Here is a 23,810-nt window from a genome sequence, read left to right as displayed (position 1 = left end):
GCATTTAGTCAGTAAATCTGGCTCCGTGATTAGCGCTAAATCGCCATCACCTGCTTTCAAATGGAGCGCTAATCACGGAGCCAGATTTAGTGACTAAATGCGCATGATCATATCGTTAGATATATCGCCCAGCCCTATAATGTACTGTATACTCTGACTTTTTCTGCACAATTTTAATTTTGGATTGAAAAATGACATGTTGTTTCCCAATGACCTCTGCTGAATGGAATGTGACAATCCACAGAAATAAACGAAGAGAATAAACCTGTAGTCAAAAGGAAGTGTGTGAACTCTGAGGAGTGTTTTTTTTTCTTCTTTTTCTTCACCTAAATCAGGGGTCTCCAAATTCGGTCCTGGAGGGCCTGCAGAGTTTAGCTCCAGCTTGCCTCAACACACCTGCCTGGAATTTCATGTATACCTAGTAAGACCTTAATTAGCTGGTTCAGGTGTGCTTGATTAGTGTTGGAGCTGAACTCTGCAGGACACCGGCCCTCCAGGGCTGAGTTTTGTGTTCCCTTCCCTAAATGGTTCGTATAATATAATTGGATTCATGATAGAATTCAACAATTCCTAAGGAAATAAAAACCATACTCATTTCAAATGTACTCTATATAAATGATACATTCACACACCATTAAGGAAGGTGTTCTAGGAAACACATCTTAAAACATGAACTGAAACTAATTTGCATAAACGCATGTACCAAAATACCTAATGTACAGATCTGATCAGCACATGCAGAAATAGTCTGTGGTGGAGATTATTTAGAAAAGGGAGTTTTCAGTAGTTAATCCAAACATCTGTTCGTCTGCTTAAAGTGCACTAAATGTTTAAAGATGTGAAATGAACTGCAAAGGCAAATATTACCATGTTTGCACATTGAATCACATTTGATGTTACACCAGGTTTATTAAAGCATATTATAAAAAAGTAAATACATTACAAAATGGTCGTTACATTTATATGTATTAAAAAAAAAAAAAAAAAATATATATATATATATATATATATATATATATATATATATATTTAAACACAACAATAGAAATAATAATTTTAAATGCAGCTTTAAGTTTGTCAATTGATTTTTTTTTTTTGGAACTATACAATATAGAGAAATGAAGTTTAGTTGGTTTTATTGGAGCTCAGTTTACACCACAACCTGTCCCAGAATGCCTCCTGCATCTCAGGCTCCCGTGGCCAGTCTAGATAGGTTCTAGTTTTTACCAGCCGGGCCAATCTATGATGGGAGGATAGCAAGCGAGACGGAATCATTTCTAGGAAGACCAGGATAAGAATGTCCCTGTGTTCAACTTGGAGCCGGTAGGTGGCCAGCTGCATCTCCAAAGAACACCAGTTGCTACCGATGTAGTTGCGACTGATGAGACAAAGAGTCCGCCGACTTGCATAGATGCTGTCCGTGATGTTTTCCACAATGTCTTGTCCCAATTGAAAGTCCCGACTATGCAGGCAGAGACGCAAAAACGGAGGGCCCCGCTGTTCTAAATTTGGAAGAAGTTCCTCCATGACCCAGTGCTCATCCTTACCGCTGTAAGACACAAAAACATCGTAGCGGTACTGGTGTTTACAGTTCACATGCAAAGCCTCTCGTAACCATCCACTGGCGATGTGATAAAATGGTGCAATATATTGGCCTGCAAACTTATATGACAGTACCACAATAATAAAAATTGACAAAAAGCCAGAGGTGAAGGTGAAGAACACAAATTCGATATCAGATAAACAGGTTTTGGAATAATCAACAAAGTTAAGGTGGTCGATTCCATTGTAAGTCAAGCACTGCAGTTCTTTCATGGTGGGCCTGGACATGGCAACCTGCACCTTCCTGTTGTCCTTCGCCCATGAGACCAGCCACGCATTATCACAGTTGCAGTACAGACCCAAGCCCAGAAGATGGAGGTACTTCAAACTAGTGAGATGTTCCACAAAGTTTTGAAGAACATTGACGTTATCTTTTGGCATAAGTACTAGACCTGTCAATGCTTTTAAGTCTTTGGTCAGACTTCCATCCAGAAAGAACATTCTGCAGTTTGTCAGGATCAGCGTCTGGAGTTTTGTCAGATTGTGAAACATTGTGGCCAGGTTTGGCTGCTTCGTCAATTCAATGTTTTCCAGATGTAGGGTTTTTAAATGAACAAGCTGATTGATTACAGTCAAGTCTCCAATACTGTCTGAGAACATTGACTGAAATTCCAGATTGACGACCGATCTTACATATTTCCCAATGAATTCATTTCCACAGTTCATATATGCTGCATTTATCTTAAGTGTGACTACAGATGTCAAGAGTGAACTGTTGCAGCCCTCAACGGTCACATAATTACCTTTAATGTGAAAATTTAGACCCTGACCTAGTGTAGCATTGTTCCTGATCACAAGCTGCATTGATCTCAAGCCTGAACTAATGAAAACGTTACTTAAATTATATGGAATAATTCCAAATAAATCAGAAAAATGCAGTGTGATCAGTGTCTCATCAGGTGGGAAGTTCAGATCTCCCAGCAGAAAAGCACTAAGGTTAATCAGATCTCCAAATGATTCCGGTTCAATATGAATTATAGGATTTCCTTGGAGATCTAAGACCATAAGCCCATATAAACCACTGAATGCGTGTTGATAAATGTAAGATAATTTATTGCTACAGAGGTTTAGCTCTTTTAACTTGGGTAATCCAATGAAAGCAAAATCTTCTATGTTAGAAATGTTACTGATGGATAAGTCCAGAATTTCCAGAACTGCAAAACACAAAAACTGGTGGGAAATTATCTTATCTATGTTATTTGTGCTTAGCATCATAACAGAAAGACTTTCAACTGTCTGTGGAAATGAAGCACATAGAGATAGGAAATCATTTGGTCTGAGCGCATGCTTAATTATGTTAACAAAAGTGAGATTTCTGAAAATCTGAAATACTGAATATATATCCAAGACATTTACAATCTTGTACACATACATGTTACCTTTGAGCACAATTTCCTTAACATCTTCACAGCCATGTGAGATATTAGTAGGAGTTGGTGGCAAGTTAATAGTCTCATAACGAACTTCTAAAAACTCAACTGAATATAACTTTGCTGCAGTACACAAGTCATCAACATTAAGTACAGCCATTCTGACTCTCAAATTATGAATTTTATGTACTCCAAATAAAGAAAGATCTCTGAGGAAATCAGTGTTTGAAACAAAGCGTAAGCTAAAGAGATTTCCCAAAACTTCTAAAGCTCCCTCGTCTACATGCTCTACTATTCCTAGATAAAAATGTACCTCTTCAATATCGAACTCAGTAGATATGTAACCGTCAGAGATGTTGAACACCGAGCAGTTTGGGTAGTGAAGTCTATTTAGGTCATATTCCTCCAACTTAAACAGCTTCAGTGATTTTGCTTTTGCCAGTCGACAAACGACCTCAGATATATCCTTCAAACACACATTGAGTATCTTTAATTTTTGCAACTGAGGAATCATTTCAAAAACATTTGGTGCCAGTGATGATAAACTATACTGTGAAAGAGACAAATGGTTAAGTGAGGAAAGGCGACTGAAATCAAGAGCTACCTCACAACAGATTGCTGTAGACAAGAAAGACAGTTTTAATGAGGTTACGTTGGTCAATTCATTAAAAGCCTCTGGAGGGATCTCTGAGAAACATCCAACTATTTCGAGGTATTCCAAAGAAGCAAAGCGTGAGAATGAGTCTGGAGCCAAGGCACCATGAAAGTCCCGTTCCATTTGAATGCAGAGGTTAAGTAAGTTTGATGGAAGTCCACGCAGGTCTTCTTTAATGTTAGTGACATGATGACACTCAGCAATGTTTGTTTTTCCAGCACAGGTTGTGGCAACAGGAAACTCTTGCACATCACTGTAGAAAAGGCATTTATCAGCAAGCCAAGAACAAATGCATGAAGTCTTCAGAAACAGTATGAAGAGCGAGAACAGAGGCACCATCTTCAATTCCTCAGTGATCTTTAGAGCTTATGATTCCTCTCTTCTTGGCGTAGTCGATCTTTCACTGGAGGTAATTAACCATGTCAGAACATTTGAATATGAAACTAAACTTCCCTTTTCTGTGTCCAAATTCAACGAATGTGTGACTCTTTGTCTGCTGCCTTATTTCTCTGTGGTATTAACACATACACATGAGGGCTGAAAGGGAAGTTTTGTCGTCATTTTTTTTTTCTTTCAACCTCGTCCTTTCTCATGTGGATCATAATAAATATTTTAGAAAATGTCACGATGGAAGTCAATGGGCACTAAAACTGTTTGGTTATCAACATTCTTCATCAAAATATCTTCTTCTGTGTTCCATATAAGAACAAAAGTCATATAGGTTTGGAACAACATGAGGGCGAGTGAATGATGATAACAATCTCTTTCAGGTTAAAGTTCTGAAAGTTCATTTAGCCATTCTAAGCTGATTATTGTTCAGCTGAATTTTATCAAATTCCAGCAATTTCTGAGGAACTGCATTGTGACAAGTGTAATATTTTTTTTATTGGACATAGGTTAACGAAACCTTAAATAAGCAATCTCATAACAATTACCCTCAGGCAAGGTATGATACATGACCAATATAATTAGCTTCCGGTGAAGTGCAATCATGAAATTTTACAGTTTAAAGTCTGCTAGGATTGAGATCTAACATCACATTTTTGAATATTGATTTTTTAGTTATGGTGTTTTGCATATAAATATCACTAACAAAATAAAAAGTAAAACACACTGCATGAAATGACAATCTAAATTGTAAGCAATGTTTATGTTAGTGTTTAGATGATAAGTAATTTAAAGCAATTAAATGCTTTATTAAAAAAAAAAAAAGTAACAGAAAAGAAATCCCCTGTACATGGAATAGTCCCACTGTTCAAACACGGTAAAAAAAGGCCTACAATGTAAGTATAAATTTGCTGTATCATACATAAATAATTTAAAAAGCAAAACATTAAAGGTCCATTACAATTACGTGTATACAAAGTAACATTTAAATAAATTAGCCTACATTCAACCTACTTGAGATATGTTCATGTTTTCTTAAATGATTAAATATGTCACTTCTTTATTACATTAGTAGCATTAATACTACTATTAGTAGTAGAATTAGAATTAGAAGCAAATTTAAGGGGATTTGAGAAATTAAGTAAATATGCTGAATCTAAGGTATATTAATTAAATGTTGCAGACCAAAGACAAAATGTAACACACAATTCACAGACAAAATACAGCTTTGTATTAGTAAACCTGTTGGCAGACTCATCGTAAAAACGTTTAAATGCTTTCTTGGTTTGTTTTTTATAATAAAGGAAAGTGCATCCACTTGTCTCGACTGGGGTTGAGTTTAACGATACACTCTCTGGTTGAGCTTGAATAGCTTGTTCAAAGTTCATGCCTCCAGAAGGTCATTGTGGACCGCTCTGGTCACACAGGCTAGCAGAATGACATTTAGCTCACAACTTTGTACCTTTGTCCTTATTCTCAGTGTTGCCATTCTCATCACAGTGAAAGCCACCATTCTCCAAGGCGTAATTCTGATCCTCAACTGTGCTCTGTGTGCCTTCCCCATCCTCCTCTGCCGATGTCCCCCGCCTACAGCGCTTCATTGTGTAATAAACTACAAATACATCAAGGGTCATCATGATATGAGTTATCAACTTTTCAAAGTAAAGTGAATGTAATGATTCCCAAAGCAAACTATCATATTTCCAATGTGTAAATGCAGAGTGAACAAGAGTTTCATCTTACGTCCTATTGCAATCCCAGCCACAACCAGTTGGAAGATACTGTAGATTAAGGGGAAAGCGAACATGAGCTCAAGCTCCGCAGGACTGAAGGACAGCTGGGTAATAGTACTTGCCAGCTGGGCGTTCTGCATGCCTGTTTCTAAAGCAATGGTGCGGCACCTGCAACACATTCATGAGAAATAAACCATCACATTTTTCTTCAGACTTTTTGCCACATTTATTTATGTGTGCTAACTGTCCCAGAAAATCATTTAATGCCTAATGGGAAGACACAATTGACAGATTTTTACCTGTACCAAGGTTGTCCCACAAAACGTGCCAGGAGAAAGCCCAGACCAAAGCCAATAAATGGATAAATGGTACCGATGATCCAAAGCGAAGGAGAAATGGTCCAAGAGGACTGATAAAGCACACCACCTATGACTGCAATGATGATGATGAGGAAGATTCCTACCACAGATCCCACCTATACACAGAAAAACAAAAGACGTGTGAAGCTGCGTGGCATGCATGAGAGTTTACAATATTAAACACAGAAACAAAAACTTACCTTGAGGATCTTCTTGGCTGCTTTGGGCCACCTGTGTTTCGTGTAAATCCCGAGACCGACAGGCACAAGTAAACTCACTAGTGTGATTCCTGGAATGATCATCAGCAACATTTAAGACACAAGTTCAAATGAATACAGAAAATGTAAAATCTTGTGTTTAGGTCATTTGAGGCCGGTTTACCGATGCTGTCAAAAGGGATCTGGATAGCATCGCCTGAAGTCCAGACTGATGTATAGATGAGCAGACAAAGAGGCATCATTCCCAGAGCCAGAATTGAAGAACAAGCTGTCATGCTGATGCTATGGGCAGCAGAAATCAGTGTTTAGTTGTGGTCTAAAAATTGTTGTTCTGTCTATAAACTTTATAAACATGCATCATTGGATTATGATAAATCTAGTCAATTTGCAAATGCCATTCAAATAATTCAGGTCTAGCTATGCTAAAAAAAAAAACAATAAGAATGCATTAAACAAAACTGAATTTTTTCTGTATTTAAAAACTTTCTAAAATATACTATAATTACAATACTTTTATTATTATACTAAAATAATAAACAATGAAATATTAAAAAATAATTGTATAATTCTACATAATTTTAGAAACAGTAGTTCCATCATTAAATATAATTTATTAAGCAGATGAAAAAAATATATATATATAGTTCACCCTAGTAGACATTTTATGAAAACAATGAAAGTAAGCCTAAATATGACACTACAGCATTTAAAAAGACAGACTTCATGTTTAAAAGAGCTGGTGTTTACAAAGTTTATTTCTAGGAACTAGAAAGCCTTCAGTGTTACAAGCAATATAATGACAATGAAAAGTGAACTGATCGATAGTCTCACCTTAGGTCCATGTCTCCATCGAGCCAGTAGCAGAAAACATTGGAGCTGGAACCTCCAGGGCAACAGCCCATAATGATGATGACTACAGCCTGGATTGGAAGCACGTTGAAAATCAATGAAAGTGCAAAGGCTGTGAAAGGCATGATGCCAAACTGGCATAGGAAACCGATGAAAATGCCCCAAGGCCTGCGGATGTGCAACCAGAGCTTTCTTGCTTCAACCGTGCAACCCATTGAAAACATGACCAAAGCCAGCATGATGGTAAGCGTGGTGCTCATCACCACGTTGAGGATGTCATTGAATGGATCATGGGGCACCAGGCAGGACGTGCCCGTGCAGATGGTGGCATTTATGGGACAGGTGGGCTCTGGTGCGCACATGTTGACAAAAGTGAGTTTGAATGAAGTGGTAAAGAAAAAAGTAGGATCCTGTGGGGCAGATGGTGTAGATTCCAATCCAGACGTTGCAGAGATGATGCTTATTTGAGAAAGTGAGCTAAGATTCCAGTCATTTTCCGAAACACCTTCTTTCCCACCCTCAGTTCTCTCTATCCTGCATCCCGGGTGACAAAAAGTGAACTTTTACCTGTCTCTTAGAGCTTTAATATCTGTCTGTGGTCTATAAAATTCAGAGGAAAAAATGCTGAAAAATAATTAACTTACTGCAAATGTTTTATGGGGTCAGCGTCCAAATGCCAAGACATAAAAGAAAGAGAGTGGGTGGAAAAAAATAATAATGTAATTGTCAAAGTTAAGTTTAGACACAATAAATGCAATATCACCCTCTTGCAATTTTATAACACTGTGGCACTTAAATTTTATTGTTTATCTCCAGATACGGCCCTATACCATCACCACCCCTGCTGTTGCTGAGTGGAGAAGACATGATGCCTATATGACCCAAAACTGTATGTGCGTCATACAGATGAAAAGAAAAAAAAATGTCATAAACTGTATGATTCTTTTTAAAAGACCCTTTAAATATATGACTGTAGCAATGTGGTACCTCACTCCTTTTTTTCAATGCAAAAATGCACACACATATACCTTTTCACAAAGTTAAATTTTAAAAAAAGTGAAACAGTTTGAGGTGCTTATATAACCGTATAACATCTTTAAGGACATTTAGGTGCAAAGTACATTGATGGAATTGGTACATACTGCTCTCACAGGGTAAAAGAAAACAAAAATGTTTAGGGCTTTTAACTCTAAGCTGCAATATTGCAATATTAAAAAAGAGGTTATGAAGCTCTTTTCCAGTCTTAGCATGGCCTTTGTGGTGTTAAATACCAAGCACTCATTACACTAAGATTGATATCACCGTGACTGTCTACTTCAATGAGGGTTTTCAGAGTAACTTCTAAACATTTTGAACTTCGAAATCTCAAGGTTAAACAATTAATAAAAAATTAATTAAACAGTTCCTGAATATGTAGTTTTGGTACTGGCTTAGAATATTTGGCAAATTGAATGGATTTTAGTGTCTACACAACTGCAACTGAAAAACAAGCTGCGCTGTACTTTGTAATACACAATAAGAATGTTAACACTGGGGTGTAATTAACTCATTCTACAAATAGGCCAGTTTCCAGTTATTATGTTAACAGAAAAACTGATCTGGAACTTAGGGCTGGACAATAATTCAATATCGTGAAGTTATTTTAAATATTCGAAAATAATACTAATATGCTGATTTGCTGGTTGTCAAATTAAATTTAAATGAAATTAAATGAAATTAAATTTATGCATTTAGCAGACGCTTTTATCCAAAGCGACTTACAGTGCATTCAGGCTATCAATTTCTACCTATCATGTGTTCCCGGGGATCGAACCCCTAACCTTGCGCTTGCTAACGCAATGCTCTACCACTTGAGCTACAGGAGCACTATTATAAATATTTAAAACAGTTGAGAACATTTTTTTTTTTTTTTTAGGACTCTTTGATTAATAGAAAGATCCAAAGATCAGCATTTATCTGAAATTTAGTTATAGTTTTTATAACATTATACACTATTTCCTACAAAAGCTTGGTGTCAATATATATATATATATATATACATACACACACACACACACTTTTTTAATATTCGATAATATTAGAAATTATAGAAATTTAATTTAGTGCTGCAATTTCATTTAATTTATACTACTTTTATTTAGCAAGGATGCTTTAAATTGATCAAAAACATTATAATGTTACAAAATATTTCTATTTAAGATAAATGCTGTTCTGCTGAACTTTCTATTTATCAAAGGAACCTGAAAAAACTCTACTCATTTGTTTTCAACATCATAATAAATAAATAAAATAAATAAAATTTCAGCTTTGAAATCACAGGAATAAATTACATTTTAAAATATTTTCAAACTTATTTTAAATAGTAAAAATATTTCAAAATGTTACTTTTTTGTTGTATTTTGGATCAAATAAATGCAGGCTTGGTGAGCAGAAGAGAATTCTTTGGAAAAAAAAAACTTACTGTTCAAAAACCTTTGACTGGTAGTGTATATCAGCCAATAGTTTGATATAAGGTGAACATTAATTTATTTATTTTTCTTAAATATTATATAGTTTTATAGGAATTATATTAAAAAAAAGTATTTTCCAGAAATTTTTAGGTACAGACATCTGTTGTGGGTGTTCTTGGCAGTTTTTATGAGACTCTTTTTTTTTTTAATAGTGTTCATATTGATATCGGAATTATATCGTATCAGCCGAAATGAAGAAATATATTGTGATATAAATTTTGGCCATATCGTCCAGCCCTACTGGAATTGATCTGATCGTATCATGCTGATACATTTTGTTTTAATCTCCAAAGGTATGAGCAAGATTTGAAGTTGAACAGTCACTCACAAACATTCAGAGCTACACTTTCTGTCATTTTATTTAGAAGAACAAATTACAGCAACAGACAGAAATGTGCATTTGTGGTATGCCCTAAGATCTCACTAAAATATAAATGTTTTTAAATTATACACTTGATTCCTGGATCATTCAGGGAGTTTATACAGAGCTGCATGAATCCTGAAACCAGTAATCCAGTAAACCAGATTCTAGCCTCTGCATTTGAAAATAATACATAGATTCATCAATTCAATGTTTTAAATCAGTCTTTTATAACATTGGGTCCAGTCCTCAGATTTGTCTTTGTGACGTGTGGAAAAGCAGTGCAGTACATTCACGACGGTTTAGGCTGTAGATTTCCTGTTACGTGTGCTATGAAACACCTGAGCAGATAAATCCCAGAGAATTGGACTGAACTGTAGGTCAAAGGAAGAGGGGAAAGAGAAAGAATGTTAAGTTTACGTGTGTTACTTATCACTCTATCTGTGAAAAGTGACTTCCTGTATTGACACACAAATACAAATGCAACTGTTTCCAGAACCCTAGCCTTATCTTATCAGCAAGTTGATAACCATCTGACCACATTAACATTTTTCATCTAACAGAGAGAACCGTCCTCATTTTTATAAAATTATAAGTAAGAAGCACTGATATATCTGTATAACAGATTTTATCTAATTGCTGGTGATCAAGAGTACCTCAGACGCACACTCACATGAAACAAAAAGAAGTGATGAAGGATGAGTATGAGCTCATCACTGCTCAAATGCATGTCATCACGATGACATGTCAAACACCTTAAAACATTCCAATGCGGCCGTAATGTTGTAACATTCCTTGATGTGGCCAATGTAGCCAAAAAGCAGACTATAACACACACACACACACATACACACACACACACGGTAGTGTCATTTTCAGCAGGCATTGCTCAATAAACATTTCTTTTTAAGTTATTAGATTAATATTCTTTTTAAATTGTGCTGCTTTTTTGTGTGGATACATTCATTTCAGGATTAATTGATGAATGTAAAGCTTAAAAGAACAGCATTTATTTGAAATATAAAACTTTTGTAAATGTTTGATTTTCTGTGATATTTTCAAATTTTATTTATTTTATTTCAAATCTGCTGATTTGACAACTATATAATGTTATTTAGCTGGCTAACATATACAAGTTTTTTTTTTTTTTTCCAGAATTGATGTAATAGTGCTTCCGCAAATGTGTGTTTATGAATTACTGGAGTCACATTATGTCTCTATATTTTCCAGCTTGTTGTAAAGTTCTTTTTTTAAAGAAAACATATACTTGTTCAACACTGACTGGACTAACAGGTAAGAAAGCCACATAGTTAAACCCTGTTTGTGTGTAAACTTTTCTGGATGCAAAATTATTATCATTATTACACAGAAAGAAATTACAAAAGAGAGTGTGTCTCTACATATCTCACCTCACTAGAAATGGCTGTGGGAAACACATGCTGGTTTGATTTTTGATAAAGTCCCGAAGCTGTAGAGCAAGAGCCAACAAAGCGCCCTGTCGGGTTCTGTCCATTTTAGTTACCACCAGCTAAAACATGACAGAGAGAAAAAAAAAAAAGTAAATTTTTTGGCATCTTTTTTATATATATATATATATATATATATATATATATATATATATATATATATATATAGATATATAATATATATATATATATATATATATATATATCTCTATATATATATGTAGGCTACATAATGTATTCTTTCCAATGTAGAGACAATAATCTTGTGCATTTGAAAGTCAAAGATGCATAAACATTTGAAATGAAAAAGTACTTTTGGCTTAGTTCACACTACAATCAATTCAGATTTTTTTTTTACTCAGTCTTTAGGACTGACTCTCCACATGGGTATTTTACAAGAAATGAAAACACATCTGTTTTCTTTTTTCCCCTTCAGACTGTGTAGTCAGTGACTGTTGGTTCTACATCTGCTGCCATAGTAAAGACCTCAGCACAATGCCAAGGTACTTTCTCTCACTGTGAAAAGTACAGTAAAAATTTGACTTAGATTCAAAATCTGATTGAATAGATTCAAAATCACTCATGAATGTGGTTTGGAACGAATTTAAAACGTTATTTATTTTATATATATATATATATATATATATATATATATATATATATATATATATATATATATATATATATATATATATATATATATATATATATATCTTTTTTAAATTAATAAATTATTATTATTTTTTTTTTTTTTTTTTGCTGTTTATTTGCTACAGATAAAACAGTTGGAACTCTGTTAAACCAAATGTGAAACTGTAAAAATTCATGGAGTTATAAGATTTAATTAAATAACATGTAATTACTAAACTAGGTCTAGAAATCATACTTTTAAGATCAGGCCTACCTCATATATCATTATTTATATATATAGTTTGGATAACTTGATACCCTCTGGTCTAGAGCCCCCTGCTGGACAATCACAGTAAGATCTTGAGACAAACACTCACCACATAAGGCAAATTGAACTCCTCACACATCTCCACAGCAACTAAATCCACCTTCTGCAGACCTGCACCTCCATCCACCAGCAAGAACGTCCTCACCAGACTAGAGACACATAAATTAGAAAATCAAAGAAAGAAAAACTACGAATTCTGTCACAAGCTTTATCATCTGCTTCTTTCTAAACTCAACACAAGCATGCAAAAATAAATATTGTGAGCTAATTCAAAACAGTATCAACTTCAACCTACTTTTGACGCTCTTGAAGGTAAGGTTCAACCATCTCTACAAAGTCCCGTGGGGCATTGTGTCCGTACCCCGGCATGTCTACAAGAGTAAACGCCTTTCCCACAGTGAAGAAATTTAGTTTTTTGGTGTGGCCCTGTGTGAAAATAAAGTCTGAGAATGAGTCATTTCTGACCATGGAGGACAGAACGGCAGAGAACATCCATGACACACAGACTCACCGGAGTTTTAGAGACTCGCACATCTACCTCCGGCACAAGAGAGAACAAGGCACGTATGAGAGAAGACTTCCCCACATTACTTCTGCCCATAAAACACACCTGCAATACACACAAACACTCACTCAAAGCAAACCTGAGACACAGTTTGAAATGTCTAGTACAGTGGTTCTCAACCAGGGGTCCATAGGATGACTTCAAATGATTTAAAATTAATATTATAAATGTAACATTAATATATTAAAGCAATCTAAATGAATCAAAATACTAAAATAAACACACATGTAAACTGACATATATTTCAAATGATGATTAAAACAATCTTAACGTACCTCAGGCTGTTTAAGAAGAGGTACATGGTCTATCCGGACTGCAGAGGTAGAGTAGTCGATACTATGATTAGAGGAGGGAGTGAACAGTGTCTCTGCCTGACGGAGCTCCTCCAAGCTGGGGTGAAATATCTTGAATTCTTCCTGACTGACCTGTGAGGACAGGTGCTCCTCCAGACTGCTAAAGGGGTACAGAAGACCCTGACGCCTCCTCTCAGGGAGCACACACACATGTTTGATGGAGGCCAGCTGATGAACTCTCTGAGCTACCGAAGGACAACATGATATATGTGTCTGAAGTAGAGGCAATGCCTTTATCCTCAGCATTGTGTTCAATCAATTCACTCAGGATGACAACTTTTTGCTTTTTGAAGTCAGTTCGTGTGTCATATCCATTCACTGGAATTTCGAGAAGGCTTGCTTGATGATTTCTGAAGTTTAAAACTTTCAACTAGGATTCACTAAATTAAATACTACGGTTCATATCTATGGATCCAGAATTATAGTCTTTACATATACAGAGATCATTTAATCAGATATATCAGCATTTAATTCACAAATAGATGATAGATATATCACATGCCATGCATGCGCTGCCTTTTGACAAGTTTTAAGAACTTGTAATCAAAATACACAACAGTGAAACACACCTTACTGCAAGCCTGAAATCATCTCAAGGTCTTACGTTCACTAGACTGAAAAACTTCATAAAAATCTATTAAAGCCACTGAGTCCCGAAATGCACCGCTTCACGCAAAAGCATATTTTTTAAATATTATTACAATAATGAAATAATATGTCTGTATCAACTGCTATTAACGAAGAGTGCAAAATAGGCTATTTATTTGTGTTAAATCTTGTCGCGCTTGTGTAGACGCGCATGTTACATCAGAAGCGATCCGAAGGAAACAGACACAAGAACAAAGGTTCCGCCTTTTTCTTATGAAGGACTAAGGCAAAAACTAAACCCTAAAGATTAATTTTTACCAAGCCTGTAAGTTTATTTCTCACTATGCAGATATATGTATATTGTGTTTATTGTCTTTTACAGCACTTATTGATAAATTGATAAATAACTACACAATCCTTTGGCCCCAAGCAAGAAGCTTCTAGCTTGATTTGAGCACATCAATTTTAGAACTTAATTTCGATGTTCATTTAATTTATACTGCTAGAATTACCACACAAATCAGATTTTTAAACGGCATCAAACACAAACTTTGGTAACTGTGTTGTAAATATTTAATTGTATTCTATTAAATTTACGATTCAATTCATATCTTTTTTTGTTTTTTTGTTTATTGCAAAGCAACTTTACAGAAAATTAAGTTTCTACAATATTTAGTAGTAGCTTATCAGTGGTGACTGTCAGTTCATGTGCATATGGCAGAAATGTTCAGAAAAAATCAATAAAAAGACGCAAACAAACAGACGATTAACACTATTAACAACAATTATGCAATCAAACTTATAGCAAAATGTGGTAGTTCTGTATGTTGTCTCTGGGTTGGCATCATCTGAGGTCCTCTGAGGGGTTGGCATCATCTCTTCTCAGGTGTTCTGGATCCAGACTGGAGCTTGTTTAAATCCAAGTGCCACAGGATGTAAATCCCGTGGCAAAGCAGAGAAACAAAAAGAAACATAATTAGCGTAGCTGCTGTTCCAGCCAAGTAAAATTAATTAGTTTAACCCAAGTTAAAGAATAATAATGCACATTTGATCAGATATAACTGCAGTCCAAAATTATGAGATGCATTATTTGAATGCTTGGCCAAAGAGGTGTGTTTTTAATCTAGATTTAAACAGAGGAAGTGTGTCTGAACCCCGAACATTATCAGGAAGGCTATTGCAACTGAATGTTATTTATCTCTCAATTTAATCTTTCAATTTACGTGTGCCGTATTAGCATGACAAAAACTGCAATGACAGCTAAGCTGCGCTCAAAATGTGTGCTAAGTAAAATACATTGACATTATGCTGAAAAAAAAAAAAAAATAGAAACCATCACAGAATTTGTAACGGTTTTACTGGTTATAAAAAAAAAAAAAATCGTGGGCAGCAAATTTGGATTACTAGCACTGGATTATTGCCATAATGAAAATCAGCGCAACATAGTCACTAATGGAAAAGTAACTAAATGGATGCAGATATTAAGATGGAGATCCAGAGAATTATGAAGATATTATGATGGAGATTATGATTTTATATGGAAAGATCTTCAGACAGCCTATATTTGAGATGCAGATATTAAGACATGAGTATTGTTTTATTTATGTTTAGTGCTGTACCAGCCATCGTAACAATGTTTCAAACTGATTTTTCACATGAGCTTCAGTATGTTCTCTTTATGTTGAATGAACTAAATATTCCTGCCATGACAAGTTAACATCGTGAATAAATACTCTAACGCCACCAAAATAGTCAAATTTTGGAATGTATGATTTTGGTTGAAGTATGCTATTTGTTGAATAAGATTATTGAAGGAGTTGTTTAAAGTAGGAGTTGTTTGTATTATATTGGTTTATAGAAATATAAGAGAAGTATGCTATAGGTTAATCATAATTCAGACTATTTGATTATTATTTACTGTATATACTGTGATGTTTTTAAGGAAGTAAACTATTCATTCCAGTTTTAAATTTAGATGTTATTATGATGTAAGGTTTTTAGTAATTTTTTGTATTTATGGTATTCTTAACAGTACTACTAGAGTTTCAATTTACTTGTTATGAAGATACTTTTAAATACTCGAAAGTCCTGCCATATCATTTAAAAATATATAATATTTAAATATATTTCATTATAATAAAATATTTAAACCATACAAATGGATTTTTTTTTTTTTTTTAATTATATTTCAATATGGCAGTACAGTATGCCATTCTAAGCACCTACAAAATCGACTGGTGAGATAGTGAGGTAATTTCTGCCACTCCTTATAGTTCATTTGCATTCACAAGGTCAAACAGTTGATGGATGATCACATGCCATGTGTCAATGGGATAAAATAATCAATCAGTGATATACATATTTTTTTTTTCTTCATCTGAACTGATCTCTTTGGGATCATTCTGAATTGGCAGAGGTAAATGCCACAGAACGAGATGCAGCTGCAGTACTCTCACACTCAGCATTTAATACCCCATCATGGAACGAGCACTTGTTAATGTGACATTGAGTGATTTCCCTGACCTCCCCTTCTCTCTCGTCTCATTTGCATGTTAAGCATCCTGCCTTCTTTCACTTCAGCATTGTGACCGACACACAAAGGGGCGTCTGCCACACTTAATGCCTCCGCTTCACCCCCGTTCTTCTGCTTCTTCTAATAATGATGAAGTAATAAGCTTTTTATCTGATGTGTTTTCACAAATATGAGGGGTGTGAGGTTCAAACAGCTTAATAGACTGACAGAATGTAACTTATATCTGGCACACAGGCTTTAATGACACACTCACAGGCAATAAAAATGACATAGTGACACACAAGACAAAGACTCGGTCAATGCGATGAACACACCTATAACACAGCCTCACAAAGGAGCTTCTGCTCCAGCCGCACACCCCGGGTGGTGTCTGAGTTCTCTTTTTGTGTTTTATATGAGGGGAGGAAACCTGGAGAAATACATTGGGGAAAAGCATGTTACTCATATAACTACAAGGTGTTGAAAACTTGACCACAGTCTGGGTATATTCAGAATGGAATACTAGTAAATACTGTACAAACAGATTGGATACTGCTTAATGCAGAAAACAGAACACATTAATATGCACTTATAAACATTTTAAACAGCCGTATGCAAAATGGTAGATATATTTAATGCAATAAATTCTATTTATGACCCTGAGAATCATAAATATCGTATTATTAAATTTAGTTTTAATAATTACAGTTTAGAAGCATATGTTGCAAATTCCCTCCTAAAATGATTTGTGATAGTTGTAGCTGGATTACGATGGTTTCCCAATCTAACCATCAGTAAAGCGCCCGATTATACCAAAAGACCAAGATGGAAGATCAACTAAGACAATAAAAAATAAATACTTTCAATCAGTTTGAATGAGCATTTATATTTTCAGGTTTCATTTTAAATTTAATTTTTCTTATGTACTTTTGTCAATTTTTAAATTAAATTAAATTAAATTATACTTTTAATACTTCAACTTTAATACTTTATCAAACTTAACTCTGTTAGCAAGGCAACATTTCAACATTTATTTTAGTTTATTTTCATCTATTATATATTTTTTATATATATATAATATATATATATATATATATATAAGACGGGGTATATATATAGATAATATATATATATATATATATATATATATATAATTTCAGCATTACTTAAATTAATAGTTAATAATAACAATAATAGTTCATAGTTAATACGAACAGCACTTGAAATAGAAGGTAACGCTGCATGTTGCATGTTTGATACAGTATTTTGTGTTGTGCGTATTGTTGTACTGCAAATGTGTTCCATACAGAAAATTCTCAAACTGTTCTTAATAGGCCTATATGATACTACAGAATGAGTAAGAGCACGGATGCTGGAATGCTGAACATATTCTTTGTGTTATGTATATAAATTAAGAGAGAAACAAATTGTGGAGAAAGGTTAGAAAAAATATTTGAAATATTAGCAAAACAGCTACAAAATGAAGGTTTTCTCTGTCTCCCTCAGTGTTTTTAAGACATGGTAGCATAAATATTTTGGCAGGTGGTGTTTAGAGGGTATTAGAGTGTTTGGGATATCGATCGGGTCTCTGTGCCAGGATCTGCAGAGAGGAAGGGAAGAGGAGAAAGAGAGAAAGAATGACCTTGAAGCAGGAGGTTTGACTTGATAAATAAACTGCAGGAAGTAAATGCATGAGAAAACAGATTTGATGCCACCCAAGAACACTGTCCCACAAATACTTGCTAGATTTGAGTTCTAACCTTTGCATATATCGACTTAGCTAGGATATTACCTGTACAGGGGTAACTTTTTGAAAGTAACAAGCAAAGGATGTTATTCATTGTATTTACAATGGTTCATAATTAGATACTTTCATCTGGTAATGAAATTGGGATGAAATGGATTGTGTCCTCAAAATTGATGCTGATCGCAGTTCAAACAGGGCAATTCTTTTTCTAGCAGGTGATTTTGAGGAGTAGGTTGTGGGAAATGCTACAGACTACCATGATGTGGGACTGTACGGCATCACTGTGATCCAGATGCCTGAATTGGCTTTTTAAAATGCTGAAAGGACACATGACTACATTGTGTGCGTGGATATCTGCCTGGTTATTATACTCCATCATTTGCCATTATCACTAGAAAATGTATACAAACATCCCTCTTCAATAAAATGTTGTTAACTCATAGCTTTGTGTGGGTGGTAATAGCACAGCTTTAATTGCATCAGGCAAATAAGACTGACAGTTGAATTCAGAGCATTTTATAATGATTCTCATATGCATAGAAAAAGTCATGTTTGGGCTGAAAAAAAAAGGCTTAATTTAAATACACATGATGCAGTGCTACACCAGCACATATAGTGCCTGGTTAATTTGATCAGTGAGTGGTTTGTGAATGGGTTTTGCATTTAAGTACCACATACTGATGTGCATATTGCCCCTAAATGTTTTTAGTATCTCCAGAAATTAAGTTTAAGTTGGTGTGAGTTTCCATCCCCTTCCAGGTCAGGGTCGAAACAGATTCCTTTGAAGTTATAATATTGTGCACTGCAGAGACTGCGTGAAGTGCTTTAAGTTTCCTCAAAGTTGCTCAGGGACTGGTAACAGTGTTTATCCCTGTCTGAAACTCTAGTCATCAGATAAGTGCAAGAACATCAAAAATAAACCGTCTCTGTCATTTATAGCTAGACCAAAGGACACTGCAGGAGATTTCTGGTACATACTGTATACACACATTTCTGAAGGTTTTCAGAGAAAGTGGGGTGTATATGTATATGATTCTTTGATGTTTGAAATAGAAATAATTTATAATATTATAAATGTCTTTACTGTCACTTTTGCTCAATTTAAAAGCAGGGCTATTAGTAAAAAAAATAAAAAATAAAAAAATAAAAAAATAAAAACATCAGAAAATGTAAAAAAAAAAATGTAATTTATTTATTAAAAATAAATTTGCTTATTACTGCTCTGGAGTTGTGTCTGCGAGAAGACATTCAGTAAAGATGAGAGCTGGGGATGAAAAGATAGAATAATGCAGCTCACTTTGTTTAGAAGGGAAAGATTTGGACTGGAAGGAGCCCAAGTTAAATTAAGCTCAGTCTGATCGAGAAACTGTAATTACTGCTGTTAGTGAACAGCCTACAGCCACAAATGACTGTACCAAAGCCAAAGTCACCCTGCTTTAACAACACACACTGACACACAATAGTGAGTGATAGAGCTTCAGAGAGACAGAAAGGAGATGGTGTGTGTCCTTTGTTTTAGTCACAAGACTTGTACTGACTGTGAGGGAGTAGCTACACTAGGCCTAACTTGTTTTCCATACAAACATACAAGGCATATGCACCCAGAAGGATAAAACCCCCACCGCACAAACACCCATCTCCGTTTCTAATGCTTTGAGTCCTGTGGGCCCTGCTACTTTCAGAAATTTTGGAGGTGACAATAAATGAGGCGATGTGAACCCACACTGCTGTCCATTGTGCCGCCCTGGACTCTGACAACACACAGAATACTAACAATGTATTTAATGGACACAGGAACATGTGGTGCCTCACCCCTGCTGCAGGTGTCAGCGTGGGTCTTTTGTGTCGGGTACGGGGTATTAGGGTATGTGTGTGGGCTCAAGTCATCTGGACTCCAAAAAAGTGTTTTGGGTGTCTTGAAGTGAGAATAAAGTGCAAGAATGCAAGGCAAGAGTGTGAGTCTGAAGGTAAGAGTGTGAGAAGACTTTTAAGGCTAAGAGATGAAGGTCATCTTTTGAAAAAACATATAGAACTTATAAAACATTGTTCTGTTTATTAGTGCTTTGACAGGTTAACAGCTCAGTTTGGGCCAAGACTACCTGTTTGTCAAAACAGTGGTAGATGGGGACAAAAATCGGAATAAATTGTTTATATTATTGGCCATAATATGTAATTAGGATGTTGTTAATAACAATGTAAAGTGTTTTTATTACCCACTTGTTTTTGTCTTTGTAAACCTTCACTTTAATGCTTTTCCCTTGGATTCCTCACTTAGAAAGCATCCAAAACCATGCATGAATACACCAAAGGGTGTTCATTCTGCCCCTCTTATCTTGACATCTGTCCCAGACATGATGGGACGTTCCCTGTGGCCTCTGTCTTGTTAAGAGCCTTGATTGATTAAGGCGGTCTGGCAGTGCAGTACAACCCCCCCCCCCATCTCCATTCCTCACACTTTCTCACTTCCTGACCCATCTGCCCACAATCGTCTGCTCTTCTCACTCCATTTCTCTTTTTTGCTCCGCGTGTAGGAGGGTCATTCATCTCTTGAGTTATGATAGGGCTTTTTTTGTTCATAATACCCCCCGCACAAGAAGTCAAGGTCTCATGATTTGTGAGTATCCTCCATCTGCAACTTTTGCCTTTTATGTCTCAATTGTGTGAAACAGTTATTTTCTAAAGGTTTATAAAAGAGAGAATAATATTTCCAAAATAAATAAATAAATAAACACAAACAAATTGCCTGTCTGCCACACATTTAAATGAAAATGTATTCATTTATTCATTAAGTTCTAAAATTACTAACTGCAATAAAAATATATAAAAAAACGACTAAATTACTAAAATGTAAATAAAATTAGATTAAATGTAAACTGAAAAAGCTGATTCAAAATATTGCTGAAAATATAATAGTATATAAATTATAATACTGTTGCTCACAAAGGGACGATTATGAATGATAATGACAGAGATTATGAATGTATGTTATTTAAGGAGAAAATATTTCTCTAAAAATCAGCAACAACTATTGTATACGTTTTCATGATCTTTTGATATGTAAGTTGCTATAAAATAACTTTTAAGCTAATAGGAAACAAGTTTATTTATTTTCATTTCTGATTTACTTGCTCTTATAATTGAAAATGCAGATCAAATTAATTTTCCCATCAGATATTGGTTGTACTAATTTATGATACTGACAAACAATTATGCAAATTATGCATGTGATTAGCGAAACAACAGTGCTTTAAATATATAATGAAGATAACAATTGACAATTGCCATTGCCTTGTATTTTCATATCCATGAGGAGGCAGTAGAGCTCTGCATAAGCACGTCAAATCTCCACCCCCACGTCTATGAGGATACTCCCAGCAGGGGGCAGTAGACTTCCACGAATCTCCTGGGATGCACAGTTTTTTTTCAGCCACCCCGAGTTGAGTTTTGGCCGCGCTGCATGAGGTCCTCGGAGACTTGAGCCTCTAAAGCCTCTGTCTAAATCATGTCTCTGTATCCCTCCTTAACCCCAGCATGCTCCCAGAGCAAGGCCTTGCTTTTCCAATTTGAGAGAATGCCATACAGCAAACGTGTGGGAGAGTGGAACTAAGCTAACCTTTCACTGTAGAGTAAGGCGCTGTCTGAATGTCAGAGGGCTAACGTAGGGACAGACAGAACATATTTCCCTAAAACAATGAATGGAAAAGATTTCACGAAATGGTCGCTGTCCAGGAAAGACACAGTGGGCGGCACTGGATGAGAGAAACATGGGAATAAAATCTCATGTTATTCAAGGAGCATCTGATATTTGTGCAGTGTAGGTCCAGTAAAGTCAGAGTCTTGTATAAAAGTAACGGATGAGTGAATGCCAAACATCTGGAGCAGAAGGCGGCTGGCAAGAAATGGTTTTTGCATTCAGTTACAATCTAAACAGATCTGTGAGCCACTTCTTATGGGTTATTTAGAAAAAATCATAAAAAGAGTGCTATATAAGGAAATATACAGTGCAATAACCTAGATTAATAAAGACTGTAAACATTTTGCTTATTGTTAAATTTTTAAAGTTAACAAATTGAACATTATTGTCAAGTGCTGTAACTACTGTATACAGTGCAACAAGGGCGGAGCCAGGGGTGGCCATGGCCACCACTGACCTAAGCTTGGCCACCCCACTCACAACTTTTGTTTTGTTCCTTTTTTTTCGTGACAAGAAATGCATCTATTAAGGCTAGGAACCGCCATATCTCTTTATGACCCAATCAAACGTGAAACTTTTCAGATGCTTACTTCAACTTCGCCTCAGCGCCAGGCGCTAGTCAAACGTGCGCTGAAAGAAACATGGGCTAAATGAGCTTCAGTAGAACAACAGTGAACTGCGATCCGGTTGAGATGTTGTTAGGCTATATGTCAGTAATACAAACTTTCCCTTTCCTGACAGCTGTTTTACCATGCTTCCGGCGCACACTCTTCAACTTCAGGCGAATATAAGGTCCACGCTCTCTATATCGCTTGACCATAAATAAAGCTAACAAGAAACTATTAACATAAAATATAGTTCTGTCATCAGTTAAAGGGATACTCCACCCCAAAATGAAAATTTTGTCATTAATCACTTACCCCCATGTCGTTCCAAACCCGTAAAAGCTTAGTTTGTCTTCGGAACACAATTTAAGATATTTTGGATGAAAACCAGGAGGCTTGTGACTGTCCCATTGACTGCCAAGTAAAATACACTGTCAAGGTCCAGAAAAGTATGAAAAGCATCGTCAGAATAGTCCATCTGCCATCAGTGGTTCAACCGTAATGTTATGAAGCGACTAGAATACTTTTTGTACGAGAAGAAAACGAAATAACGACTTTGTTCAACAAGTCGTCTCCTCTGTCTCTCCCCACACCATCATAGCTCCAATTTGGGAAACACCTGCTGAACACAAACTGCGTATGCTCTTCTTGTGTCAGCCGCACCACAAGTTTTCCAAAATGGCGCTATGGTGATGTGAACATTTTCATTTTGGGGTGGAGTATCCCTTTAATTGATCTAATTCACAAATATCTCAATTACAATTTAGTAGAAATTAATTGTATTCAGTTGTGTCTTAAGCACCAAAACAGTTCAATACTTTATAGTCAATCACATTTTTTATTGAAATAATGAAGATTTCTGTGCCACCCCAGACTGGTTACTGGCCCCTCCCTGGCCACCCCTATGAAAACATCATGGCATCTCCACTGCAGCACTACAGTGGGGTTCTTGAAGTAAAAATCCCATTCACTTTCTCCACGAGGTCGTTAATCGACGGTGTGTATGCTTTTGCTGAAACCAACAGCACACATTATTTCACCTTGCTTTTTAAAACAATGATGTTCAACATGAAATTCCTGGTGAAAAACTACATTACCCATAATTCTTCAAATAAATCTCCAGAGAATCAGAGAATTGTGACAAGCAAATTGCCTCAAAACAACAGTTTAGCACCCATCCACTCCCATGAAGCACTGCTAATTACATAATATATGTATAATCAACATAATTTTTGTTGATGTAATTTCACAACATATCACGGAATTGTAGTTATTTCC

General features: G+C 35.6%; 3 protein-coding genes across 4 annotated transcripts; all 3 read right to left on the bottom strand.

The window, feature by feature from the left end:
- Positions 1–1,068: 1,068 nt before the first annotated feature.
- Positions 1,069–5,613, bottom strand: LOC109105925 (toll-like receptor 13). Its single transcript, XM_019119218.2, has 2 exons — positions 5,477–5,613; positions 1,069–1,549 (listed from the first exon to the last, which is right to left on the bottom strand). Exon 2 carries the CDS (start codon positions 1,525–1,527, stop codon positions 1,126–1,128), a length of 402 nt encoding a protein of 133 aa, XP_018974763.2. The 5' UTR covers positions 1,528–1,549; positions 5,477–5,613; the 3' UTR covers positions 1,069–1,125.
- On the bottom strand, positions 4,559–8,842 carry LOC109105926 (ileal sodium/bile acid cotransporter-like). The gene is made up of 6 exons (XM_019119219.2): positions 7,156–8,842; positions 6,488–6,606; positions 6,307–6,395; positions 6,047–6,222; positions 5,758–5,915; positions 4,559–5,626 (listed from the first exon to the last, which is right to left on the bottom strand). The coding sequence occupies exons 1-6, from the start codon at positions 7,533–7,535 to the stop codon at positions 5,463–5,465; spliced, it is 1,086 nt and encodes a 361-aa protein (XP_018974764.1). The 5' UTR covers positions 7,536–8,842; the 3' UTR covers positions 4,559–5,462.
- Positions 8,843–10,024: 1,182 nt separating this feature from the next.
- Positions 10,025–14,211, bottom strand: gtpbp8 (GTP binding protein 8 (putative)). Of its 2 annotated transcripts, none has more exons than XM_042763752.1 (6): positions 13,309–14,206; positions 12,980–13,078; positions 12,764–12,894; positions 12,518–12,617; positions 11,454–11,572; positions 10,025–10,418 (listed from the first exon to the last, which is right to left on the bottom strand). In XM_042763752.1, exons 1-6 carry the CDS (start codon positions 13,630–13,632, stop codon positions 10,337–10,339), a joined length of 855 nt encoding a protein of 284 aa, XP_042619686.1. In that variant the 5' UTR covers positions 13,633–14,206; the 3' UTR covers positions 10,025–10,336. The 2 variants fall into 2 exon arrangements, with proteins under 2 accessions (XP_042619686.1, XP_042619685.1); XM_042763751.1 differs by lacking the exon at positions 10,025–10,418 and adding an exon at positions 10,724–10,869 and having other exon boundaries at positions 13,309–14,211.
- Between the last annotated feature and the right edge of the window lie 9,599 nt (positions 14,212–23,810).

This window comes from Cyprinus carpio, chromosome A9 (genome assembly GCF_018340385.1).
Source record: "Cyprinus carpio isolate SPL01 chromosome A9, ASM1834038v1, whole genome shotgun sequence".
NCBI classification, from domain to species: Eukaryota; Metazoa; Chordata; class Actinopteri; order Cypriniformes; family Cyprinidae; genus Cyprinus; species Cyprinus carpio.
The sequence above is the reverse complement of the archived record's forward strand: the minus strand, read 5'-3'. Positions and strand labels throughout refer to the sequence as shown.

Excerpts from the sequence above, each read along its gene's own strand:
- LOC109105926 (XM_019119219.2), bottom strand. The coding sequence starts at position 7,535 with ATGTGCGCACCAGAGCCCACCTGTCCCATAAATGCCACCATCTGCACG. Across the intron at positions 6,607-7,155 it reads GATGGAGACATGGACCTAAG|CATCAGCATGACAGCTTGTT; the intron begins GTGAGACTATCG and ends TGCTGCCCATAG. Across the intron at positions 5,627-5,757 it reads GGCTGGGATTGCAATAGGAC|TTTATTACACAATGAAGCGC; the intron begins GTAAGATGAAAC and ends ATGTATTTGTAG.
- gtpbp8 (XM_042763751.1), bottom strand. The coding sequence starts at position 13,632 with ATGCTGAGGATAAAGGCATTGCCTCTACTTCAGACACATATATCATGT. Across the intron at positions 12,895-12,979 it reads TGCGAGTCTCTAAAACTCCG|GGCCACACCAAAAAACTAAA; the intron begins GTGAGTCTGTGT and ends ATTTTCACACAG. Across the intron at positions 10,870-11,453 it reads CCACAGCCATTTCTAGTGAG|TCTGCTTTTTGGCTACATTG; the intron begins GTGAGATATGTA and ends TGTGTGTTATAG.
- LOC109105925 (XM_019119218.2), bottom strand. The coding sequence starts at position 1,527 with ATGGAGGAACTTCTTCCAAATTTAGAACAGCGGGGCCCTCCGTTTTTG.